The sequence below is a fragment of the Fulvia fulva genome, chromosome 6 (assembly GCF_020509005.1).
Source record: "Fulvia fulva chromosome 6, complete sequence".
In the NCBI taxonomy this organism is placed as follows: domain Eukaryota; kingdom Fungi; phylum Ascomycota; class Dothideomycetes; order Mycosphaerellales; family Mycosphaerellaceae; genus Fulvia; species Fulvia fulva.
The window spans coordinates 197,566-219,640 of NC_063017.1; the positions used below are offsets into that span (position 1 = coordinate 197,566).

Sequence of the window (22,075 nt, forward strand, 5' to 3'; positions counted from 1 at the left end):
AACCATACATGGAAGTCGTCGGCGAAGTCGTAGCCGGTCTTGGCTTTGGCGGCGGCGGCGAGAATCTTGGCGGTGAAATCGGCTTTGGCGGTCATCACAGCTTTGGTGAGCTTTGCCAAGTTGGGTGACTTCGAGTCGCATGCTTCTTTGCGCTCCTTCAAAGCTTTGCGGTAGGCATCCTCAGCGGCTTCGGCGTCAATGATTACTTGTTAGTCCTCGCCTTCGTCGTCGCTCTCTTCGTCGTCCTTGTTCTTGGTCTCTTCTTCGCCGTTGTCGTCGTCCTCAGCCGCCCCTTCTTCTTGATCTGCGGCCTTATTTGAAGCTGCGTCTCCTGTTTGGTCGCCTTGCTCTTGATCTGCAGCATCATCTGAAGCTGCGTCTCCTGTCTGGTCGCCTTGCTCTTCACCGCCAGAGTCCTCGTCATCGTAGCTCTCGTCTGTAGGTGGGTCACGGCTGGCGTGCTCGAGTGGAGGGGAAGCAGGCTTCGCAGCGTCGGCCTCTGAGCTCGACTCTGTGGCGTTCTTGGTGTCTTCTGGAGGGTTATCTTGCTGGTCATTCGAGATGGGCGGTGCCTTCTCAGAAGGCTTCGGGTCTTCGTCCTTGGACTCGGGCGATGGCGGTGGGGTCGGTGGTGGCGCAGCTTTAGATGAACCTGGGAAGGTCTGCGATGGAAGTGCGCTCTTCGGCTGCTTAGATGCATTGGGAAGATACTGGAGGTCAGGCGCGCCAGTTGCGGGCTGCTGCTGAGGATCAAGAGGTGCCGAGCTGGGCAGTGCGCCTTTGGTAGAAGATGGTGAAGCAGCTGAAGGCGAAGTGCTGAGGCGCTCTGGGCTGTCCTTGTTGTTCTTTGCGGGCACGTGGTCGTCTTCAGTATCCGAGCAGTCAGTCAACCCGTAGCATGGTGCCATCAACTCCTCCGCCTCGCTTCTGTTACGCCCAATCCTGTCCCACCATACGCTGCGATCCGCGCCGGGATGGTCGCTGTATAGCCAGGCATATGTGAAGTAGTACGGTCGACCGAGCTCTCTGAGACGGTCTTCGAGAGCCATGGCCTCTTTGAGGCACTGGGCAATCTCCTCTTCACGAAGCGCGACCTTGGTTGGGTCTGTCTCGCACGTGTTTGCTTTCTCGAGGTGGTGGGCGTCCACCATGTACCGTCGGATGTTCTTCCAGGTCACCTCGATATCGTACTTGCGGTCAGTGACCATGGAGATCTTGGTGTCTGGCGACAGAACGTCCTCGGGAGCAGATTTGTCGCCATTTAATTTGGTCGACCGAGCCTTCTCGCTGGCCGCAATAGCAGCTGTGTTAAAGTCAGTGATCGGGAGCACTTTCAGAGCTTGCGATATAGTCTTGCGTACCATCGAGCAATGCGGCACTGGCCTTCCACGCTGGTTTCGAGGGCATGCGCTGCGATGGCTTGCTAATTCTGTTGCCGTTCTTATCGCGGGCATTGTTGGGATACCTCTTGTCTTTCTTGGGGGCCTTTGCTGCAGCGGCAGCTGTGCGCTCTTGTCTGGATTTACCCATTGCGGCGGAGAAGTCTCGACTGTCGTCAGGCGCAGGTCTTTGTGTTCTGTGACAATTTGCGAGAGCCAGAAGTTGAGATTCCAATGCTACATTTTGTGCGTGAAGCCGAAGCGTCACGGGCACGCTAACATGCGCACAGACCCGCAGCTCTGCGGGAGGGCCGTTTCGCACTGCCCTCTCCGCTTCCCGCCACTTTCAAATTCTCCTTCCCTGACCATCGCTTTCTTCTTCCTCTTCCTCCACTACCACACAATTCGCCATCGAATCCACGCAGGCTAAATTCGAGGCTTCGGCCGGTCCGTTGACAGCGTGCGTGGACGCTCTCTCTCCGGTCACTGCAGGTCGTGTGATGAGCGAGGGTGCGGTCGAGTTCAGTTGGGGGAAAGGTGGCGCGGCAGACCATTGCGGCCATCTCCCCATGAAGGATGTACTTGAGTCTCGGCTCTTGTCATCTGAGGCTCGACCTTGTGGAGGTGGAGAGGTGTCCACTTAGCCTTCCACGTACGAGACATGGCGGATTGTGTGGGGATTGATGGGAAAGTGTCGCATGGATGGTCCCCATCGGCACATGGTCGCTATGGAATCCACGCAGGCTAATTGTGAGGTCTCGGCCTATTCTATGATGGCGTGCGTGGACGCCCTCTCTCCGGTCACTGCAGGTCGTGTGATGAGAGAGGGTGCGGTCGAGTTCAGTTGGGCACTGGTGCAGCAGACCATTGCGGCCATCTGCTCATGAAGGATGTACTTCTTCTGTCATCCGAGGCTCGACCCCGTGGAGGTGGCAATTGTGTAGCTTTCCACGAGAGACACATAGCGACCAAGATGGAATGGATTGTGTTGCATGGATGGTCCCCAGTGCGCACAGCAAGCCAGGTCTACAGCTGAGGCCTTGCTCTCGACTCGAGAGCAGGGCCGCATGGTAAGCAACCCACAATCCTCAACATATTCTTTTGAAGAAACAGATAACAAGCATTTTCCAGCAGATCCTGAGCGGGTGGTGCCCGAGTCATGGTGGGCGGACATGGCTCGATTTGTTTTTTCATCAGATTCCCAGCATGTTTGCTGGAGGCTGGAGAAGAGATATCAAGACCACACATACTGTGTCTCGATGGCGTTCCTCCTGGATGGCGAAGAGTGTCAGTCGTTTCGTTGTCTACCTTGTCGCTGCCGCCGGCGAGTATTGTTTGCGAGCCAAGCAGACGAGGCTCGACAAGCTTCAATTGAAGGATCTGGGTACGTTTATGCTCTCCGAAGTGGACTCGGTATTGCCATATAATGCTGTGGTATGATATGTATAGTGTTCGTTGCAGGTCAGTGAAAGGAGAAGAAAGTGAGGTGGACTTTCAAACCGCGCTAGCTCGATCTGGCTTCGCCAAGGATATCGATCTCCTCCGCGAGAGTGTACATCAACTGTAGACCCAAATCGCCAGTGCCGACTTCTGCTCATGATCATAATGTGATAGCCACGCAGGGATGAAGACTTCATCAATCTTTCAGGTATGGGAAGCAGACCCAGGAGGCCTTTCTACGCGCAAGCTTTCGCAACACCTACTACTCGCAGTCGTGATCCCTGCCGCTCGCAGGAAATGATGACCCCTCGAGGGCAGATAATGCACCAGCCACGCGAACCACGCCCTGCGTACATGCGATGACACGGCTCTCCGAAGAGACACAACATAGCGGTATGCGGACCAAGGTGTAAACAGCACAGCTAAGACTAGCTGTATGCCAAGAGACGTGTAAGCATGGAGGTTGGATATCTTACAAAGGGTGACATGCATTGAAGATGGGCGCAAGACCGTGTCCGATTGTTGTGGCAGTGGCAGTGGCTATGAGAGCTTACACTGTTCAAGCATCTTCACTATCTGGCCATTGTGCGTTCCCTGCAGCCTACAAGCCTCCAAGCAGACCCTTCACCAAACTGTCACCAAGACCTCTGATACTGTCCTCGAACTCCTTCGTGGTACCCTTCCACTTGGCATGGTTCTTCCCACCATATCCTGGATACGCCGTCTCGTTCCTGAAGCCAATGTAGAGCACATCATTCGCATCATGGCCATTGTTTCCGCCAAGACCTTCGCTCGGGAAGCAGAGGTTACCCATCGCCAGAGACGCCTCGCCTGTCGATGTCCCACCATTCGTGTCACCCCAGACTCCGTAGTGGACCTGACCGTTGCAAACAACAGCCATGACGCTCAGCGGCACCATGCCATAATCCTTTGGGTTGAAGGTCGGCTTTGAACCTTCGTTACCGAAGACGACGTAGGGATGGCGGGTGGCATTGAGATCGGAGACGTATGCACCTGCCGCTCTACTGAGCTCTTGCACGCCTTGGTAGCCGCCATAAGCGGTCTTGAAAGATGTCTGACCCTGGAAGGTCGGATCATCCGGGCACGCCTGAGCTCCATCGCAGTCGATATCCATATCATTCAGTCCGCCGCCATTGCGGTGCAGGAAGATGGCTTTTAAGCCGCCTCCAAGGTCACCGCAGTAGCGGTAGTAATGCCCATCTTTGGTCTGGCCTGCGTCGTAGAAGCCATCTTGAAGTAGGGCACTGCACTCGCTGTTCTGTGGACTAATTAGCTCCAGAATCAGGAGTCTCGCTTGATCATGGACGTCACCGCTTTGTTGTATCTATCGTAAACAGCCTTGAGCTTGGGGTATGTTGACAGCGAGTAGGCGTTGGCGAGTGATGCTACTGCGAGCAGGCGGACTAACGTTGGAACGATCATAATGGAAAGTTGTCCTGTTGCTACAAGGCTGGTTCGAATGTTCAACGCCTAGAGAGAATGTCCGCCTCTTTATACTGCTCCCACAGCTGGACATAAAGCAATCTTCGCTATCGGAGCTTGTCTAGGTGTGGTGGATGCAATGCCTCAGGACAGCCCAGATTTGCGCCAACGCTGCCAGCATGCATGCATCCAGAACAAGCTATGTCGAAGATTTTGCCGCAGATGTTGTACAAGGGAAGCTATACTTGATCTCGTCACGGACGCCACAAATTGCCAAGGCGGAGCTGAAAAGCGGTAATGCTCGGTCAGGGTATCCTGGCATCTTTGCGGAGACAATGCATGAGTGCAGTATGCGTCCAGACTCCATCAACTCTTTGCTAGGTTGCTTGTCACCGCTGACGGAGATCTCAGGTTGCCACTCGAGCTAGGCTCCGCGATCGTGAATGTCGCGCATGAGGCCCCCGCCAAGCAGAAGCGATCGAGTATGATAATACCGAGTACCGCCGCATGGCCTGGCAGCCCTCCATCACCAGAGTCTGCCGCGCGATTCGCGAGGAGCTGGTTCACGACTACTACGAGGCCAAGCCCGCCATAACGTGAGGGACGTCTACGAGCTGGGGTTCCAGCCTCGCATGTAGGCTCGCGAGCGCGAAGCTGTAGGCGATTGGCTCCATGCTATTGGGCTGCGGCACACCTGAGCAAGGCCTTTAGTCTAGAGCTGGAGTTGGGGGAAATTGCGTGTGTGCCTGTCTATCTGGGTCTCCGCAAGGCTGAGAGGCCGCTTTGCAAGGTCATCGGGTAGATGGAATTTCTCGGGTAGCGTATAACGAAGTGAACTTAGCGAAGCGACGACGCCTTCGAGCATCTGTGCAAGGCTGACCCTACTGGGTGGCCTTCATCCTCTACAAGCTCCGCACAAGGCAAGATAGCACAGCGAAATAGCATAGCGACATCCTACGCGAGCGGTAGTTGAGCTATAGAGGCTTGCAATTCGGAGGTCTTGAAGATCACCATATGCTTGCGTTCTACAGTGGCAGTGCGCGAGCCAGATGTCGAATAGGTATGTCGATTAGAAGAATGTCACGGAGGATGGTACTGCGTGGCGCTAGCAAAGGACATAACAAGTAGTAAGAGGAGCAGCAAGCACGAGTGTACGGTTCCACTCTACCGCTGCCATTCCAACCACGCTTCCGACCACACAGAGAATCTGTGGACCAGACAAGTTCGGACTCGAAAGACTCTGCAATCCCACCGAAGTAGCATCGATACCAGCTGGAGGCATCCTTCATCGGTGGTGCGCAGAGGTGACTTTTCAATTCGTCCCTACGCGGTACCCGTACGTGTTGCTTTCAGTTTGGAGCCACAACGACTGGTTTTCATATGACCCCGTCTGTATAGAATGGGGCGATGGTGCGCGACTAATCCTTCGAGAGATCCTGAGGCGCCGGAGGAATGGAAGGCGCTTCGTAGTCTATCGCCTCGAGATGGAGGAAGGAGGCGATGTGCGTGGGAGATGGCGAGGAGTGATCTCGCACGGATTGTTCTCAGAGTTAGTGTCTCTGCCAACTGACTCTCAGGACCCTTTCTTCCCATCAAGTACCTATAAAAGATTACAACATTCTACGTACACCAGCGACATCTGCGGGCTACACATGCCGCATCGTCCTAGCCTCAACCTTGCAGCGAAGTCGTTCTAGGCAGGGCTTTCGTGCGACATGGCCGCTTCAGCTCCTTTCTACCACAAACATGCGAGTCTCCGTAGAGTGCGAGTCCGACTATCCTGGCATGTGCGGCCGCGATATGTAGACCTTGATATCCTACGGAGCCTATGGAAGAGCTTCTTGCCGTTCGCGAACCTCCCAGTCTTCACCGGTCATTAAGCATGGTCTTATGCGTACTTTGGCAGCGACATTCAGCCGAGTGCCTAATCCAGGAACAGATCGATCTCTCACAGCTGAGATGGTGCCACTCTGTGAAATGTTGATCAAATGTGCTCTATCCGGTGGCACTACAGGCATCATATCTCCCTTTGTCGGCCAAGAAATTTCCTTTCGTCTCAGAGGCAAGCCAGACCGGTTCGATATGTGTGCTAGATCCGTGACATATCAGCACACTGGCATCACTTGGACCCGCGTGCGGCGAACATGTGCGCTTTGCCCCTTCTCGGCAGAAGCATCGCGACTTGGTGAGACCTCGAGCACCGCAGAGCCTTGTTGGCACTGTGCCTTACCTCCGGCGCCCTATGCGAGTTGTACGAAATGCAGAATAGGGAATTCATCGCGCAGTCGTACCAGGACAGAGAATGCGCGAGCTGGTACAGGTGTGTGCTGCGGCAGATATAAGAGGCCACGGTAGTCGTCAGTTCTCACCCTGACCCATCTTTGCACACAATCGACCCCGTCGTTACAATGAAGTTCTTTACGGTCGCTGTCTTCCTCCTCTCCAGCATGGCTTGGTGTTTCGTAGGCTACTCCATCCGCTTTCTCAGGGACGGCATGCTAACTTCATCAACAGTCCTGCGAGTTCACCAACATGGGTGACGGGATCTGTGTCCCCAATGCCGAAGAATTTTCTCGCGGCTGGAAGTCGCAGCTCTGTTTTCAGGTCCGTGCTCACCCAGAGACGTTCATCCTGCGCCTCTGTATACTAATCTTTTCACAGGAGTCCGTCTGCAAGGAGAAAGGCGATGGCTGCATCATAAACGCAAGACGCGACAACACAGGCCTAACCGACTTCAGAGCCAACTGCAGCGGTTGATCGAGTGCCACAGGAAGAATTGATGGCGCATGTACAGGTTTGGGCGTGTATTGGTTGTAGTGCCTCTGATATGCATCTTCTCAGCCTGCTTTCAACGCCTTCACGCCTTCGTCTTCCGCACCCAGATCGCCGTAGATCTTCGTGATAGCCAGAATCGCCTCAGAACTCTTCGCAGCTTTTGCCTGCCGCAAAGCAGCAGCAAGATCCAGTAGTATCGTCTTGCTGATTTCTTCCATTCTGCTCGCCTGCGCCACAAGGAAGGGGTGACTCGCTCCGATTCTGTCCATCATCCTCGTGACCAGTACATACTCCATCGCATGCCTCTGCAACTTCTTCAATGGAATGTTCAGCCTCACCACGTCTTCGCCGCCCTCCTCATCCTCGTCTTCAAACTCTTCCACATCTTCCTCATCTTCACCCTCGCTGATTCCCAAACTCCGCTCCAACCCCTCAAGCCTCTCCCCGACCTCAAGTAAGCTCCGACCCAATACGACATCCCTCCTCACCTCCTTCCTCTCATCAACCAACCCCTTCACCTCCATGGCCCTCTCCCTGACACCCTCCCTAATGCCCTCGACTTCCCTCTTGAACCCCAACAACCCCACCCTCACACCCTCAACTTTCTCCTCGCCGCCCTTCAAGTCCGAACCAAGAATTAGAAACTCTTCATAGTTGCCGTTGACGAGATCTAGCAGCTCTTTGTTGAGGAGTTGACTTCGTTGTCGGAGGTCTGAACGCAAGTCTTCGAGAGTCTGATGACGGTTTCGGAGGGTTGAGAGATACGTCTGAGGGTCGAAGTCAGGTGCTAGGAAGTCATTGCGAGGCAGCTCGCCAGGGTACGGGAGGGTGTCGAGATCGTCATCGTCGGAGGAGTATCGATCTGGTGAGGGAGCGGCTGCTGGGGTCGAAGCAGGGGATAGAGAGGCGGAGGGGAGCTCGAAGCTACTCATCGTGTCGAGGTGCTACGAGGCAGGCATATGGGTGGTGTAGGAGAACATGTACGTGTAAACGTTGGTACGTGTAGAAGTGAGGTCGACGTGAGGCCAGCAAACTTGATGGAAAGTTAGCGGAGCCCAACTGATAATTATGTACTTGGTCGCGGAAGACACCCCCGAGATTCTCCGCACCGGCACATGAACGTCTCCAACATCGACGATAGCATCGCATTCTGCCCCGGACAATACACATCACAATGGCGACCGCACGATACTGTCCATCATGTCTCTCCTCCATCTCGCGATCAGCAATATCACACGTGCGAACACAAACGATACAAACGCCCTCCTTCCTCCTCCCCTTCCACCAAGTCCGCACAGCAGTCCAATCCGCCAATGCACTCAAGTATAAACGGAAAGGGAAAGATATACCCGCGTCGCAGCGAAAAAAGAAAGCAAAGAGCAGCTTCGATACGCCAGACTTGAGGAATGCCATACAGTTCAGCCTGACAGACGCCATGCGGTACGTCCAGACCCTATCCCATACCCGACATGCGACCACACAGCATACTGATTTCCACTAGATACCTCCGCGCCGCCGAGGTAGGCCGTCCACCCACAAGCAGCAAATACGAACTCCACGTCCGCCTCAAGACACCGAAGAACGGCGCTGTCGTGCGAAACCGCCTGCGACTCCCACATCCAGTCAAGACAGACCTCCGAATCTGCGTAATCGCCCCTCCCGACAGCAGAGAGGCGAAATCAGCCAAAGACGCCGGCGCCTTTCTCGTCGGCGAAGACGAAATCTTCGAAGCAGTAAAGGCAGGAACCATAAACTTCGACCGCTGCATCTGCCACACCGATTCACTCCCTAAACTCGCCAAAGCTGGCGTTGCGAGAGTACTTGGGCCGAGGGGTCTTATGCCGTCCGCGAAGACGGGGACTGTTGTGAAGGATGTTGGGGCCACCGTGAAAGATATGGTGGGTGCGAGTGAGTACAGGGAAAGGGCTGGGGTTGTGAGGATGGCGGTGGGGCAGCTGGGTTTCACGCCGGAGGAGATGCAGAGAAATATCAGGGCTTTCGTGAATGGGATTAGGACGGACATTGTGGCGTTGCAGGATCGGATCAGTAAGGATATACATGAGGTGGTTTTGTCGAGTACGAATGGGCCTGGTTTGAGCTTGAGTGGAGAGTTTAAAGGGCCTGGGAGTGTTGGGGTGAAGGAGTTGAGTGTGCCGGCGTAGGAGATGAGGACAGAAGGCACAAGAGACAGAGTAGGGGCTATGTGTATAGTGGTGAAATACCTTGTATACTTCGAAAGTATGTGCTATTACAGCGCTCCTACCACTGCTAGCTGCTGAAAGGTAGTTAAATAAGAATTGCTCGACAAGGATACTGCAAGCAATGCCCGAGAATGAAGCACTATGAGTGGTAATGTTCAGACCTACCTTCCAGGTAACAAGCCATGGTTGACCGTCGTCGAGCAGGCTGGCAGCCTACTTCCGCAACATAGAACTCACCATCTCATCCATGTGCGTTGCATAAGCATCGGTAGCCTTGCTCGTCCCAGCATCAGTCGATTGGGACGGAGCCGCCTTCACTTCAATCGAAGGCTCTGCTGTACTCTTGACCTGGGCGTCGGCATGCTTCTCCTCGCGATAGTGAAGCTCAAGTCGCATGTCGGGATCCTTAGCGAAGACGCGCAGGCCCACACCACATTGGGCATTCCACGCCACCTCGTTGGGGCCTGAGTACGCAAAGTGCTTATCCTTCGCCTTCTTATCATCCTTGTCCTCTGTCTTCTCGTCCTTCTCCTCACCTTTCTTCTCGAGCTTCTGGTCGATCTTTGTGTCATTCTTCTGGCTCGAAGCTGGTTCAATGATCTGAAGCTTCCCATACGCCTCGTCGTAGTTCTTGGCAAGCTGTTGAAGCTTCCTCGGTTGAGTGGTCGACTGCTTGATCGCGTCCTCCACACTCCAGGGTAGTTCGCGCCCTTCGTAGGCTCTGCAGGCCTGAGCAGTGACCTTGACGAGAATGTCATAGATGCCAGGCTGCAGTTCGACCGACGTGTTAACGTTGTTTCGCATGCCGAACTCGAGACCCAGTACATTGGAGAAAGCTGCATGCGCTACATTGCGGTGATCTGATCCGTCTTTCTGGCGCACGACGAATGCAAGAGTGTAGTTGTACCGTCCATGCAGGCCTCGATAATATCGCCAATTGAGCTGGGAGAGTGCGAAGACAACTTCGCTGCGTTTCGTCAGATGCAGCTGGAAGAAGACAGGGCTGTACTGCGGGTTCCAAGGAACGTGCACCTTGGTCCAGAGTTGCTTACATGTCCACTGCTGTGCGTCGAGTAGTCGTACTTGTTGAATGTCTCTAAAACACTTCATCGCCTTTTCGTACGTGATGAAGAACACACCCCTCGGGGCATTGTGCAGCTGTAGCCACCAAGTAGCGATAGGATTCCACGACTTGCTGCCAACACCCCAAGGACCTTGCCAAACGCCATCATGGTGTCTTCCCCATACGCTTCTAGCTACTGTCAGATATAGCCCCTTTCGGATTCTGCGCAAGACTTGCCGTATTCTGAGCAACCTCGTCTTTTTCAGTCGCCACCCATGGAGGTGATAGTATTCGAACGCGCCATCCACAACGTAGCCATGGCACAGCACCAAACCTTTCTCGTTGTATGCCCTACCCTCATGTGGGGTATCAAGACCATAAAGGTACTCTCCATCGCCGCGACGCAGCTGGTTCCAGAAGGCGTCTTTGTCCCTTAGACTGAAGGCGTTCAAGACGGAGCCGACACCGCCTGTCAGGTCTTCGAGTCCCTCTGAGCTCCAACCACCTACAATGGCTTCGTAATCGCCATGCGCCTTTGCGTATGCTTTTTCCAGAAATGATAGCCACGTGTAGTTGGTCCCTTTGCATTTCGCGAATTGAAAGGCTCCAGTTCCTGTCAAGTGAGCATCATCGTAGGCTTTTGCTTCCGGCGAGAATCTATCGCCATCGAACTCGAACGCGTAGTTCTCTGTGTAGTCCTTTGCCGAGAGGTATAGGTAGTCGTCCACAACAGTATATGTCCAAGCACCATCGCGGTAGAAGAGGAAGCCGTACACGCCCACGTCTTGGTCCCACGCAACGCATATCTTGCTTAGTAAGTCGTTCCGTTTGCTCATGATCCCTACCGTTGCAATCCACCAGCAATTGCCGAGTTGACCCTGATTGATCTCGGAGGAAGCAAAGTCTGGACTCACTTGGCGTGATGTTAAGTTGAGGATCAGTGCCCGAATCAGGATGATCGCTAGATATGCTGCCACACAAAGCGCGACGTGTGATCGAGCAAGCAGGTCAATAGACCACAAGAGCACGACTGCGGGTGTAGCATAGCCGAGTGAGCGGCTAACATTCGTAGTGCAGGCATTGACAAGTGCATGAAAGCGAGGACGAGGCGTATCACCAGGGTCAAGTTCTCGCTGGAGCTGTCGCAGATTACTTTTCGGGGCATGCGGTGCAAAGGAAGGGTCGGCGACGATGTCTGTAAGCCTGCGGGCTGTGGAAGGAAAGTCATACTGATCCTGACACCAACAATGGTCGTCAAACTTCGGTACAGGAGCGGTGCTTGGGAACTCCTGTTTGGGGTGTGCTTGGCCACGCGAAGTTGCAATCGGAGTCTGCTTCGTTGGGCTCTGGCAACTCTCGGGAGCTTCTGTAGATCGTTCGGGGTCAGGTAACTTCAGGCCGTGCAGACATATCTGATCACAGTCCTCATCGGTATATGGGCAGTAGATGTCTCGCATGATGTGGAAGTCCAGGTCGGTGAACTTCTGATTGTTCAGCTTTGACTCGTGTGCAATGTCCAGGACTCTCCGAATGCAGGCACGCCTTGCAGATGCGTAACTTCCTGCATCGTCCCCTGTGATACTGCACCCTTCGACATGCTTGGGATCCCGTAATGGCGAGGTGCTGTCCGTGCCAAGTATGTTTCGTGCTAAACCTGGTTTCTGGGAGTTGAAGGTGCTCCAGAACTGATCGAGTGCCGCTTGAGGCTCCTCAAGCTGTTTGTGTCTTTCAAACTCCTGCTTGACCATGACGGTGATTTGTCGATATCGCGCTGGTGTTGGTGTAGTCCTCTGATGGTGCTTGCTTTTTTGGTTGACCATTCTTATACTGTCAGCAGTCCTTAACAATGTACAGTGTGCGTGGGGACTCCATGGTCCGCAGCACGACTCGTGAATACATGGAGAAAGGCTACATGCGGGTATGTGTGTTGGACTGCCGTGCATGCGGCGGCATTGTCGCCAGCATGTGCTCATCGCCTCGCCATCAATATTAGCATTCCTTCACTTCTGCCTCAATCGCCCTCGCCCAAAGGGTGCATGGCCGACAGCGAGCATCATGTTCCTCATGGCTGGTGTTGTGGAAAACGAAGTGGAAGTCGGATCTCAAGAAGTCGCGTCAAGAACAACGCCAGGCATCATCCTTTCAGGCACCTAGTGCTCTTATGGTTTTGCCAAATATACTGGTGGGAATACGACAACATCCCCATGACGAGAGACCACTTATGGTGCAGCATCTGTAAACACCCTCGAACCATTTGAACTCTATTAAATGCCACTAGCAAACACCCCAGAAGAGCTCCTGCAGTCGACCAAACGGCGCAAAGCAAAATAGCCATGAAACAGAGGAAACCAGCGTCTCAAGCAGATGAGGATGATTTATTGGTTCTTGGGTATCTCATCATCCATAACAACAGACAACCCACAACAAAAGAAACAAACCCCCAGTGCTTCATCATGCATGTGCCCGATCCTCCCCCTTTCCCTCCCATCATAATACAAGCAGTAGTAGTAGCACATCCCAACCAAATCCAATACTCCATATCCCATATCCCATGCACCTTCATCTTCCATCGCCCGCTCGGCATTAAAGGTCCAGCTTTACGTGCCAGCCATCATGATCGCGATCCTCTTCGAGTCAGGCCCAGAGACCACTAACCACACACAATCTCGCTCCGCTCGATTGAATCACCTCCACAAATCCATCTTCCCCTGCCAAAGCTTGAACTTGACCCTCGCATGAGCAAAGCGACCCGGACGACTCTACCGCCACAGATCATGTTTGCTACCTCTCCTCTCCTGTTTCGAGCTACCGCCCAGAACAGGCGGCGGCTTCAACCAGCCTCCTCCTCCGGCACCACTTTGGCTCGCAGTGCTGCCCCAGCGTTGGTGACCTCCCGCTCCAGGACCATCGGAGGTCATGGGTCGTGGAACCTCCTCTTGAGGCACAGCCAAGAAGCCACCAAAGCCGTTGCCGACAATGACAGATTTGCGAGCTTCGCCGCCGAATCCACCTTGTGCCCATTGTGGCCCAAGGCCGCGGCCTGCGGCATATGCGGATAGCGGTCTGCCGCCTGAGACGCTGCCGCCTCGGTTGCGGCCGGGTGCGGGAGGCGCGATCGAGGTGAAGACCCATTCGAGCTCGTCGATGCCTTTGCTGAAGACTTCGAGGGTTTGGTTGAAGCCACCGCCGTTGAGGGAAGCGGCGAACGGACTGGGTGCTTTTTGCGAACCCATGGCGTTGCTTGCTCGGAGGGAGTCGCGAGAAGAGCTACCGCCGCCTGCGAAGGGAAGTGGAGGTAACAGAAGAAGCTCGGGGAAGTTCGTGTCGCGGACGTAAAGTGTTTCGAGACCTGGCAGGGCATTCTGGTGTAGTGAAGAGGCGAGGTAGGAGTAGTATGATTCTGCCGGCCTTTGGAGACCATGCACTTCATCGCTGCTTGTGATCTCGAAGTGGAGAGTCTTGAGCGAGATAGATGTGAGTGGTGGGAGTTGCTGTGCTGCGAGGGAAAGTGGCTTCGATACAGTTCCGATCATGGCCAAATGACCAAGAGAGCTTCCTGCCCATAAAACTTGGTGTAGATCCTGTACCGTGACTCCAGTATCTTCCAATGTCAGCGAGAAGAGCATTTCTCTGACGTGCGGCGCCTGTAACCACCCATCTATGCCTTGCGCGGTGATATGTGGAATGTGCCTCAGCTTCAACAGCTGCAGCGGAGGGAAATCCGGAAGTTGTCCAGGAGCCGGCTGAAATATGGTATCGTCGATCCATTCCATACCCGACAGCGTGAGCTCATGCAAAGTCGGCAGACTCGCAAGAACGATCCGCAACGTAGCAGGCTCGACCGAGAGGTTCGAAAGATCCAGCATCTGAATCGCCTGCCAATGTCTGTGCGCCAGCAGCTCCAATGCATCCTCCGACCCAGCTCGATAGCTCATCTTCCTGATATCCGGACAACGTGCCTGCAGCTCTTGTCTCAGGGCCAAACAGCTGGGGTCACCCGAGTAGAATCCATCCGGCAAGTCGACAAACCTCAGGTTTGACAGAGCAGCCACAGTCCGCGCCAGATCGCTCTTCGCAGTCTCTCGCGTCATGTACGGTAGCTTCAAGAACATCGTCTGCGACGCCAGATTCGGCTGCTCCCTCACAGTCCTGCATAGCAGCTGCAATCTAATGTTCGGCACATCCACCGGCTCAACCGCACTCTTATTTCGAAAGTGTCCCTTACTCTTCTTCCGCCTCTCCGCCAGAATCTCTTCCAGCTCACAATAGTGGACCGCATCTATGCGTACGCTGCCATAGAGCAGTCCCTGTGCTACTGCATACCACTTCCGACATGTTTGGGCACATTTCGATATGTCTCGTAGATCGCAAAGCATACAGCCATCGCCCAATTGTGACGCCTCGCATGATTCGTAGGTGTAGTCGAGTGAATGCGGGCAGACGTAGGAGAAGATGTTGGCCAGCACTTTGTCTGGTAGTCGTTTCGTGTAGTCGGGTCCACTACGGTATTGGATCTTGGGTGGTGAGTATGGGTTCGTGTAGACGGCGGGCTGCGGGCTCTGTTCCTTCAGGCGCGACTTGGAGCGAAAGTGCTTTAGTAAGCCCATCTTGTGAGCGCGTGAGTGTGGTCGATCGGAGTGTAGTGAGCGGGGAGCGTGTTCGGAGTGGAAGGTGGTATTGTTTGTTGGTAGATTGTTGCTGGTGCGAGCAATTGGCCGTGACCGTGAGCAATTGAGGTGCAAGTAATTTGGGGAGATGATCACGAGAGTGTTGGTTCACTATTCACTTTGATGCTCGCACGAGTGGCACCTTCCCCTTGCTGCACGGCTGGCGAGGGCGCATGCAGGGTTCTTATTGTGGGGGTTTCAAAGTTCACTCCCATCTCCTGCCTGAAACAGGCGAAACAAATATCTCATACACCACCAAGCCGCGGGATTCGACGTCAGCTCAATCTCCCTTATTACGAGCGCCTTTCAGCCTCAAATTCCTCCATGATTGCACACGGCTTGCAGAGTGTGGCAAAGCGTGGCGACACATCATTCACATGTGGTGCTCCCGTGTGTCACTTGCACACCCGCCGGTAGACGTTGCTACTTGGCTGATGACGGCTTGTTACCGGATGTTTGCGACAAGCCTGAGCATGTCGCGAGCTTGTTGTACAGTAAGATGAGCAACAAGACTTAATTGCCGTGTGTGTCAGACCACCTCTTCGATCCGAGACAGCCTGGGCCTCTGCAACTGCCGCGTGAAAGACCACGACGTTGTTACAAGCACGCGACGAATGCTTGAACTGACTATTGTGGCTTATATGCTCTATCTCTAGATCACTTGTATCCTACATAGCCTTGACCTCTCTAGTAAATCGTGGTATATCCCTCCTAAACCTCTCCGGCTCATCCCTCGCCCCCTCCTTCCAATACTCGTACTCCATCCAAGCGTCCTCCGGCATCTGCTCCTCCATAGCAGCAATCCACTGTCCCAACGCCGGCGCAAGTGGGATGACCCCACACTCCAGGACATACTGATCCCACATCTTGATCATCTTCTCCAGCCGCTCTGGATCCTGCTCAGCCAGATCGTTGACCTCGCCAGGGTCTTTGGCGAGGTTGTACATCTGCCACTTCTCAGGTCCTTTGGGTTTGGGGATGAAGACGATCTTCCAGTCTCCACAGCGGACCGCTGCACGGCCGCAGGTTTCCCAGCCGTTGATAAAGTCTTTTGGGTGGACTGAGGCTGCCCCGCCGTTTATGTAGGGGACCATGCTCTTGCCGCGCATGGAGACGACTTCGCGGCCTTGGTAGATTGGAGCAGGGTGCTTGACGCCGGCCATTTCAAGGATCGTCGGTGCAAGGTCCATGACTGTGCTGAATGTGCTGGTGATGCTGCCGTTCTCATTACTAACGTGCGCGCCTGAGTCTTTGACTTCGATCGGACCGGAGGTGAGAGCTTCGCCGTCAGCACGAACGTTCATGCCAGTCGGGAATTTGGCCAAGAATGGCACACGAACACCGCCTTCGGTCGTGAAGGCTTTGTACAACCGACTCGGTGCGGTAGCGGCCTGTGCCCATCTTGGCCCGTACCAGATGAAGCTGTCACCTCGACCTAGGTTTTCCAGCGAGTTGTTGTAGTACTTCTCCAAATGTCCCAACATCGTACTCTGCACAATCGGGTACGCTTCGTAAGCCGCTCCCTCCGCTCCGTTGTCCGACATGAAACACACAAAAGTATTGTCTAGCTCGCCAGTCTCTTCAAGATACTTGACGACCTTTCCAACGTTGTGGTCGATGCACTCAACCATCGCAGCGAAGACCTCCATGGACTTGCACGACTTCTCTCTCTGCTCTGGCGTCAGATCCTTCCACTCTTTCACCTCGTCAGCCACGACTGGATGTGGCACAACATCTTCCGCACACAACCCCATGTCCTTCATTCTTTGTAATCGCTTCTCGCGAAGTACATTCGGACCTTCGTCGTAGACACCTTTGTAGTGCTCGATGTATTCATCCGGAGCCTGGAGGGGCCAGTGCGGAGCTGTGAATGGGTAGTACGCAAAGAACGGACGCTCATCTTTCGACTCCTTGCGATCCTTCAGATACTGCAGCATCTTGTCACCATACCCTTCAGTACTGTACCAGCCTTCTGGTAGCTTCTTCACGTACTCGCCGTCCTCAGCATGCAAAGCGATGAAGGACATGGTCATGAACTCTGGGATCTGGTCCATTCCCTCAAGCTGAGGCTCGTACGCATAGTGGTTTGAGCATGCCGGGAGATGGGCAAAGCTACGCTCAAAGCCTCGCTGATGCGGGAAGCGTTCTGGCGTCAGGCCCAAATGCCACTTTCCCGCCATCATGGTAAGATATCCAGCATCGCGCAGCATCTCAGGCAGTGTGACGACTCGTTCATTCAGGTATCCCTCGTATCCGGGCATGCCACGCTGGGGTGCTGTAGACCAATACTTGATCTCACCCTCCGAAGGTGCATTCTGGTCGGATCGGTTCGTCCATTCAATGAGATTTCCAAGACCTGCGATGTGATGATCTGTGCCAGTCATGATCATGGCTCTGCTGGGAGAGCATGCCGCCGCCGCATGGAAGTCGGTAAACCGTAAGCCATTGCTGGCGAGTTTGTCCAAGTTGGGTGTCCAAATCTCGCCACCAAAACAGCTCAGATCGCTGAAACCTAGATCATCCGCAACAATGACGAGGAAGTTCGGTCTCTTGTCTTTGGCGCCAGCGGTTGCGTTTGAAGCCTTTGATCCGCTCATGTTTCGTTCCGATAAGCATCAAATGTGCTGGAGAAGGGTGGGGAACAGTTGGGAGATGTGGAAGGAGGGAAGGGGATGCTGATTGTCAGTCTGCGTACAGTCATGCGAGACGTGTCATGACAAGCCTAAAAGCCGGGAGGAACAATGAAGCACGCAATCGCTTGAAGCAATGGATGTTGGACCTGCCCTGTACCTGTACCTTGCATACCACCTACGGTACGTACCCCGCCGAGCAATATTGCGAGGTCGGCGTCTTGCCATCTCTTGTGCTGCTGCCCGCAGAGTACCAAGTGCCCCGGCGTGCCATCTCGGCAGGTGTGGTGTTGCCAGCGGAACGATCGTGTCAAGGCGTTGGTATCGTGGTGATGGTCGAGGAGGATGCGATTGACAAAGGAGCGGTGTCTCGGGTCGGAGTGGAGCCCTCGGCCGGCACGCGTGGATGCTTGACGCGTCACAAAACGTACCCTCGATACTCCTGCCTTTGCAACAGCATTACGATTGCGACCCTACCGGGTCATGTTGTGGACATGCAGTCAAGCATATGATGGCATTGTCGTGACTACCTAGGTAGGAGGCATGGGGAATCAACCGGCTGGCGCGGGAGAAGGCAAGAGTGGCAGTCGCAGTCGCAAGTCGATGATCGACCCAACGACACGTCGCGTGGTGCCAGGATACTGCTATCGAACTGTGCTCTATATCCTGGGTCATCGCAGTTCATATGAGCTGACCTTCCTCGAAACCTTGCGATTTGCCCAATGAGCATCTGTTCATCTACTCTTGGCCTGCTAACGTGCGAGGCAGCCTTTGCGAGCCACTGCACCGACAAGTCGTCCAACCCACAGATTCGGAAAGGCACATGACAATACTAATTGAGCTTCTGAGAGATGGCTGCATCGTCATGTCGCGATCGTTTGAGGACGGAGGGCAGGCGAAGAGTTGAAGCCGAGTCTGCGGATGCTCACACGCCTCTTCTGGACAACCAACGCGGCACACAGGCTGGCAACCGGACAAAAGACACCACCATGACGAGACTGGGAACGTTGAGGGCATACTATCTCGGCACAGTATGCTGTATCGGAGGATTCCTGTGTACGACATGTACCATTCTGAGCTTTGCATTGCCATCTACTGATTCTGCATGCAGTCGGCTACGACTCCGGCATCATCGGTGGAGTCCTCACATTAGCATCCTTCCAGAACGACTACCGCTACGACAGTGACAGGAAGACCTTCGTGACTTCACTCGCTGTTGCGCTTCAGCAGCTGGGCGCCTTCGTTGCTTGCTTTGCCATATGGCCAATCGCCTATCGATATGGCAGACGCAGCGCAATCGCGGTCTGCTCCCTGATCTTCTGCATTGGTGCCGTGATACAGACTATCAACACTCACTCTCGGCCGGCTTTCTATGTGGCCCGTGTAATTGCAGGTCTTGGTCTTGGTGGCAGTTCTGTGGTCGTGCCAATGTTCAGCTCGGAGATGACACCCAAGCAGCTGAGAGGACAGATTGGCAGCTTCTACCAACTAATGTTCACATTTGGCATATTTACGAGCTACTGGGTTGGCTATGGCGTCGCGCAGAACATCTCAAAGGCAGAGACCAGGCAGTGGCAGATACCGGTGGGACTACAGCTGATGCCAGCAGCTTTGCTAGGCCTCGGCATGCTGACGCTAAAAGAGTCGACCAGATGGCTCACAAGTCGAGGCAGGCACGACGAGGCTTGGGAGTCGCTGAAGTGGATCCGTGCTGATGACAGCGAGGAGACGCAGGTCGAGATGGAGAATATTCGAGCTGGCGTTGAGTATGAGGCCCACGCCAAAGAAGGCTTCAAGTTTACAGGTGAGCTCTACATCGTGGCAAGGGGTCTCTATGCTGATGTGCAACTAGAACTGGTGGACAAGCATAACTTCAGGCGGACTGCCACAGCTGCAGCCGTCTTCACGGCACAGCAAGCCACTGGTGCAACGGCATTTGCATACTACGGACCACAGTAGGTCGTCCATATCCCTGCTGCGTCGCTGTGCTTACTGACCGTGAAACCCCAGATACTTCAAGCTGCTCGTAGGCAGCAAAGGCATCAACAATCTCCTCCTAACCGCAATCTTCGGTGCCGTCAAGGTCGCCGCTTGCGGTCTGTTCGTACTCTTCGTGGCCGATAACATCAATCGCCGCACAGTCCTGATAGGCGGCGCACTCTTCATGGCCGCCTGCCAGATTTCAACCTCTGCCATGCTGAAAACACACCCACCACCAGAAAACGCAGACGTCACACCAGCCGGCATCGCCACAATCGCACTCATCTACCTCTTCGTAATCGCCTACAACTTCTCCTGGGGGCCCCTCCCATGGCCATACGTCGCGGAAATCTTCCCAGCGAGAGTGCGCGAGCCAGGCATCGGGGCCGGTGTGGCTTTCCAGTGGCTCTTCAACTTCGTCTTCTCCCTCACGACACCATACATGATCGACAACATGGGCTGGGGCACTTTCCTCCTCTGGGGCCTCTTCGACGCTGTCATCGCTGGATATGCCTGGTTCGGCCTCATCGAGACACGAGGAAAGACTTTGGAGGAGGTCTCTGGGCCTGCGGCTGGTGGATATGGGAGTGGCCCTGATAGTATTAACGATGATCGAGAAGTGGGAAAAGTCCCGCAGCTGTCTTTGCGATAGTGCTCGGAACAAAATTGATGCATGCGAGCGAACGTGCACACGATCGGGGTTCTCGCTGCACACATATCGCGGCGTATACGTAAAAGTATTGTGAGCCCTTATCACCATTTTGAAAAACGGCACTGCGGCGCTCCAGACGTGCGGCCACTCGTTTGGACCGAGACATAGTTCTACGGCGTAAGGTCGGCGCCAGAGTAGCACGCAGTATGATTGGGCCTGAGCCAGAGCCTCATGATCGACATGCCGCGAAGATAGTCTGCAGAAGGTGTCTGGACGTCTGTGAGTGCGGCATTTTGAAGACTCAGATGTATATCAGGCAGGCCTCGTGACCACCTTTCAACATTCCAATAGCTATTCATCATATCGCCTCATGACCAACCAGTACGATGTTCTCCCTCAAGTTCGTCGTCGCCATCACGTATGTCCAAGCCATCACAATCTCCTAACTTACCATCGTACCACTGACCCCATCACACCAGCGGCCTCGCCACCCTCGTCACAGCTCTAGATGATATCAAGAACTGCTACTGCGCCCACCCTATAAGAATTGGAAAAGCATCGGATCCTCCGGCCATTGAGGCTGTGTGCAACACATATGGCACCTTGAAGAAGGACTCGGGTGGTTACACCACGGTAAGAGCATGTCCTGAAACATTGCTGATAGGTTCTGACGATGATCGGTGTAGCGTGCGATCATGATTGAAATCAATGAACCACTATTCTTCAGCGCGTGCACGGCGCAGAACGGGCAGAATACTGCGAACTGGTGCGCTTGAAAGGTGGTGCATTCGGGTGTGGATGACTGGGCTCGTCGGTCTGTTGGCGCCTGTGCGAAGGATGTAGATAGAACGTAAATACCCTCATCACCTCTTCCCCCTCTTCCCACCCCTCCCACTTCTCCCACCACCCCTCCTCGGCCCAGAATTCTGTATACTACTAACATCCCTCGAACTCAACTTCAACGTCCCACCTCTAAACTTCCCAATCCCCGGCCCACCCACACTCCTCTCTCGTCGTTTCTCCCCCGACGCCTTGAACTTGACCCTCTCCAAAATGACTCCATTCTCCGCCGCCTCCTTCCTCCGACTCGCTTCTCTGGCCGAACTCTTCGCCGCAATCCCCTTCCTGTGCGAGAGCGGCATTCTCTCTTGCTCGAGGAATGAACTCTTGGCGCCTAGATCCTTGAAGCGGGAGTCGAGGGCTTTGAGGCGGTGTTTCCCTTCTAGTGCTGAGGAGGTGCGGAAGGAGGAGGGGTCGAGGATGTGGGATTCTTTGAGGAGGCGTTGGAGGGCGAGGTCGTTTTTGAGGTTGGTGCTTTCTGCGCCTTCTTCTTCGTCGGGAGGCGCTTTCGAGGAGTGCTTTTGCTGTGCTTTGTCCTCTTCTCCTAGTGTGGGCGGTTTGGAGGACATGAATTTCTTCTTGCCACCGGAGAAGATGTCGTCGATGCTGGGTTGGGCATACTCGATGGTTTCGACTTCTTCTTGGTCTTCGTTTTCATCGCCTGATAGTCCGCTCCAGTCTTCTTCGTCTTCGCTGTCGTCTTCAGGCTCTTCTATTTCTTCTTCCGCCGCTGGTTTTGACGGCTTGTCGAGAGGCCTGAATTTTGCCTCGAACGCACGTTGAAATAACGCTCGTGCATCTTGCTCATCTTCAGAATCGCTTTGATGTGACGATGGCTTTGGTTCAGTGATTGTACGCCGTTTGCGCTTCCCAAGTGCGACTGCCATTTGTGCGTTGATGTCGATCCACGGTCGAAGAGAAAGAAAGAGCGGATCCGAAGTTCTGACTCAGCCAAAAAGTCCCGGAACAAAGTTCATTGCGGCGTAGAATCCTTCCTCACCAGCC

The 22,075-nt window shown here is 54.3% G+C and overlaps 11 protein-coding genes across 11 annotated transcripts; 4 read left to right on the forward strand and 7 right to left on the reverse strand.

Annotated features, from left to right (window-relative positions):
* Positions 1-209: 209 nt before the first annotated feature.
* Positions 210-1,530, reverse strand: CLAFUR5_06668 (uncharacterized protein; the record flags this gene model as incomplete). Its single annotated transcript, XM_047905816.1, has 2 exons — positions 210-1,303; positions 1,362-1,530. 2 exons carry the CDS (start codon positions 1,528-1,530, stop codon positions 210-212), a joined length of 1,263 nt encoding a protein of 420 aa, XP_047763365.1.
* Positions 1,531-3,420: 1,890 nt separating this feature from the next.
* Positions 3,421-4,262, reverse strand: CLAFUR5_06669 (Endo-chitosanase; the record flags this gene model as incomplete). The annotated part of the gene is made up of 2 exons (XM_047905817.1): positions 3,421-4,098; positions 4,152-4,262. The coding sequence occupies 2 exons, from the start codon at positions 4,260-4,262 to the stop codon at positions 3,421-3,423; spliced, it is 789 nt and encodes a 262-aa protein (XP_047763366.1).
* A 2,408-nt stretch (positions 4,263-6,670) lies between these two features.
* On the forward strand, positions 6,671-7,019 carry CLAFUR5_06670 (uncharacterized protein; the record flags this gene model as incomplete). The annotated part of the gene is made up of 3 exons (XM_047905818.1): positions 6,671-6,724; positions 6,777-6,866; positions 6,924-7,019. The coding sequence occupies 3 exons, from the start codon at positions 6,671-6,673 to the stop codon at positions 7,017-7,019; spliced, it is 240 nt and encodes a 79-aa protein (XP_047762792.1).
* Positions 7,020-7,099: 80 nt separating this feature from the next.
* Positions 7,100-7,969, reverse strand: CLAFUR5_06671 (uncharacterized protein; the record flags this gene model as incomplete). The annotated part of the gene is made up of 1 exon (XM_047905819.1): positions 7,100-7,969. The coding sequence occupies one exon, from the start codon at positions 7,967-7,969 to the stop codon at positions 7,100-7,102; it is 870 nt and encodes a 289-aa protein (XP_047762791.1).
* A 242-nt stretch (positions 7,970-8,211) lies between these two features.
* Positions 8,212-9,199, forward strand: CLAFUR5_06672 (50S ribosomal protein L1; the record flags this gene model as incomplete). The annotated part of the gene is made up of 2 exons (XM_047905820.1): positions 8,212-8,477; positions 8,539-9,199. 2 exons carry the CDS (start codon positions 8,212-8,214, stop codon positions 9,197-9,199), a joined length of 927 nt encoding a protein of 308 aa, XP_047762790.1.
* A 252-nt stretch (positions 9,200-9,451) lies between these two features.
* CLAFUR5_06673 (Calpain-type cysteine protease DEK1) lies at positions 9,452-12,121 on the reverse strand (the record flags this gene model as incomplete). Its single annotated transcript, XM_047905821.1, has 1 exon — positions 9,452-12,121. One exon carries the CDS (start codon positions 12,119-12,121, stop codon positions 9,452-9,454), a length of 2,670 nt encoding a protein of 889 aa, XP_047762789.1.
* Positions 12,122-13,060: 939 nt separating this feature from the next.
* Positions 13,061-14,908, reverse strand: CLAFUR5_06674 (uncharacterized protein; the record flags this gene model as incomplete). Its single annotated transcript, XM_047905822.1, has 1 exon — positions 13,061-14,908. The coding sequence occupies one exon, from the start codon at positions 14,906-14,908 to the stop codon at positions 13,061-13,063; it is 1,848 nt and encodes a 615-aa protein (XP_047762796.1).
* A 728-nt stretch (positions 14,909-15,636) lies between these two features.
* CLAFUR5_06675 (Arylsulfatase) lies at positions 15,637-17,565 on the reverse strand (the record flags this gene model as incomplete). Its single annotated transcript, XM_047905823.1, has 1 exon — positions 15,637-17,565. One exon carries the CDS (start codon positions 17,563-17,565, stop codon positions 15,637-15,639), a length of 1,929 nt encoding a protein of 642 aa, XP_047762795.1.
* An 884-nt stretch (positions 17,566-18,449) lies between these two features.
* CLAFUR5_06676 (Quinate permease) lies at positions 18,450-20,230 on the forward strand (the record flags this gene model as incomplete). Its single annotated transcript, XM_047905824.1, has 3 exons — positions 18,450-18,654; positions 18,710-19,553; positions 19,609-20,230. 3 exons carry the CDS (start codon positions 18,450-18,452, stop codon positions 20,228-20,230), a joined length of 1,671 nt encoding a protein of 556 aa, XP_047762794.1.
* Positions 20,231-20,616: 386 nt separating this feature from the next.
* CLAFUR5_06677 (uncharacterized protein) lies at positions 20,617-21,006 on the forward strand (the record flags this gene model as incomplete). Its single annotated transcript, XM_047905825.1, has 3 exons — positions 20,617-20,648; positions 20,710-20,863; positions 20,917-21,006. The coding sequence occupies 3 exons, from the start codon at positions 20,617-20,619 to the stop codon at positions 21,004-21,006; spliced, it is 276 nt and encodes a 91-aa protein (XP_047762793.1).
* Positions 21,007-21,093: 87 nt separating this feature from the next.
* CLAFUR5_06678 (uncharacterized protein) lies at positions 21,094-21,957 on the reverse strand (the record flags this gene model as incomplete). Its single annotated transcript, XM_047905826.1, has 1 exon — positions 21,094-21,957. One exon carries the CDS (start codon positions 21,955-21,957, stop codon positions 21,094-21,096), a length of 864 nt encoding a protein of 287 aa, XP_047762798.1.
* Between the last annotated feature and the right edge of the window lie 118 nt (positions 21,958-22,075).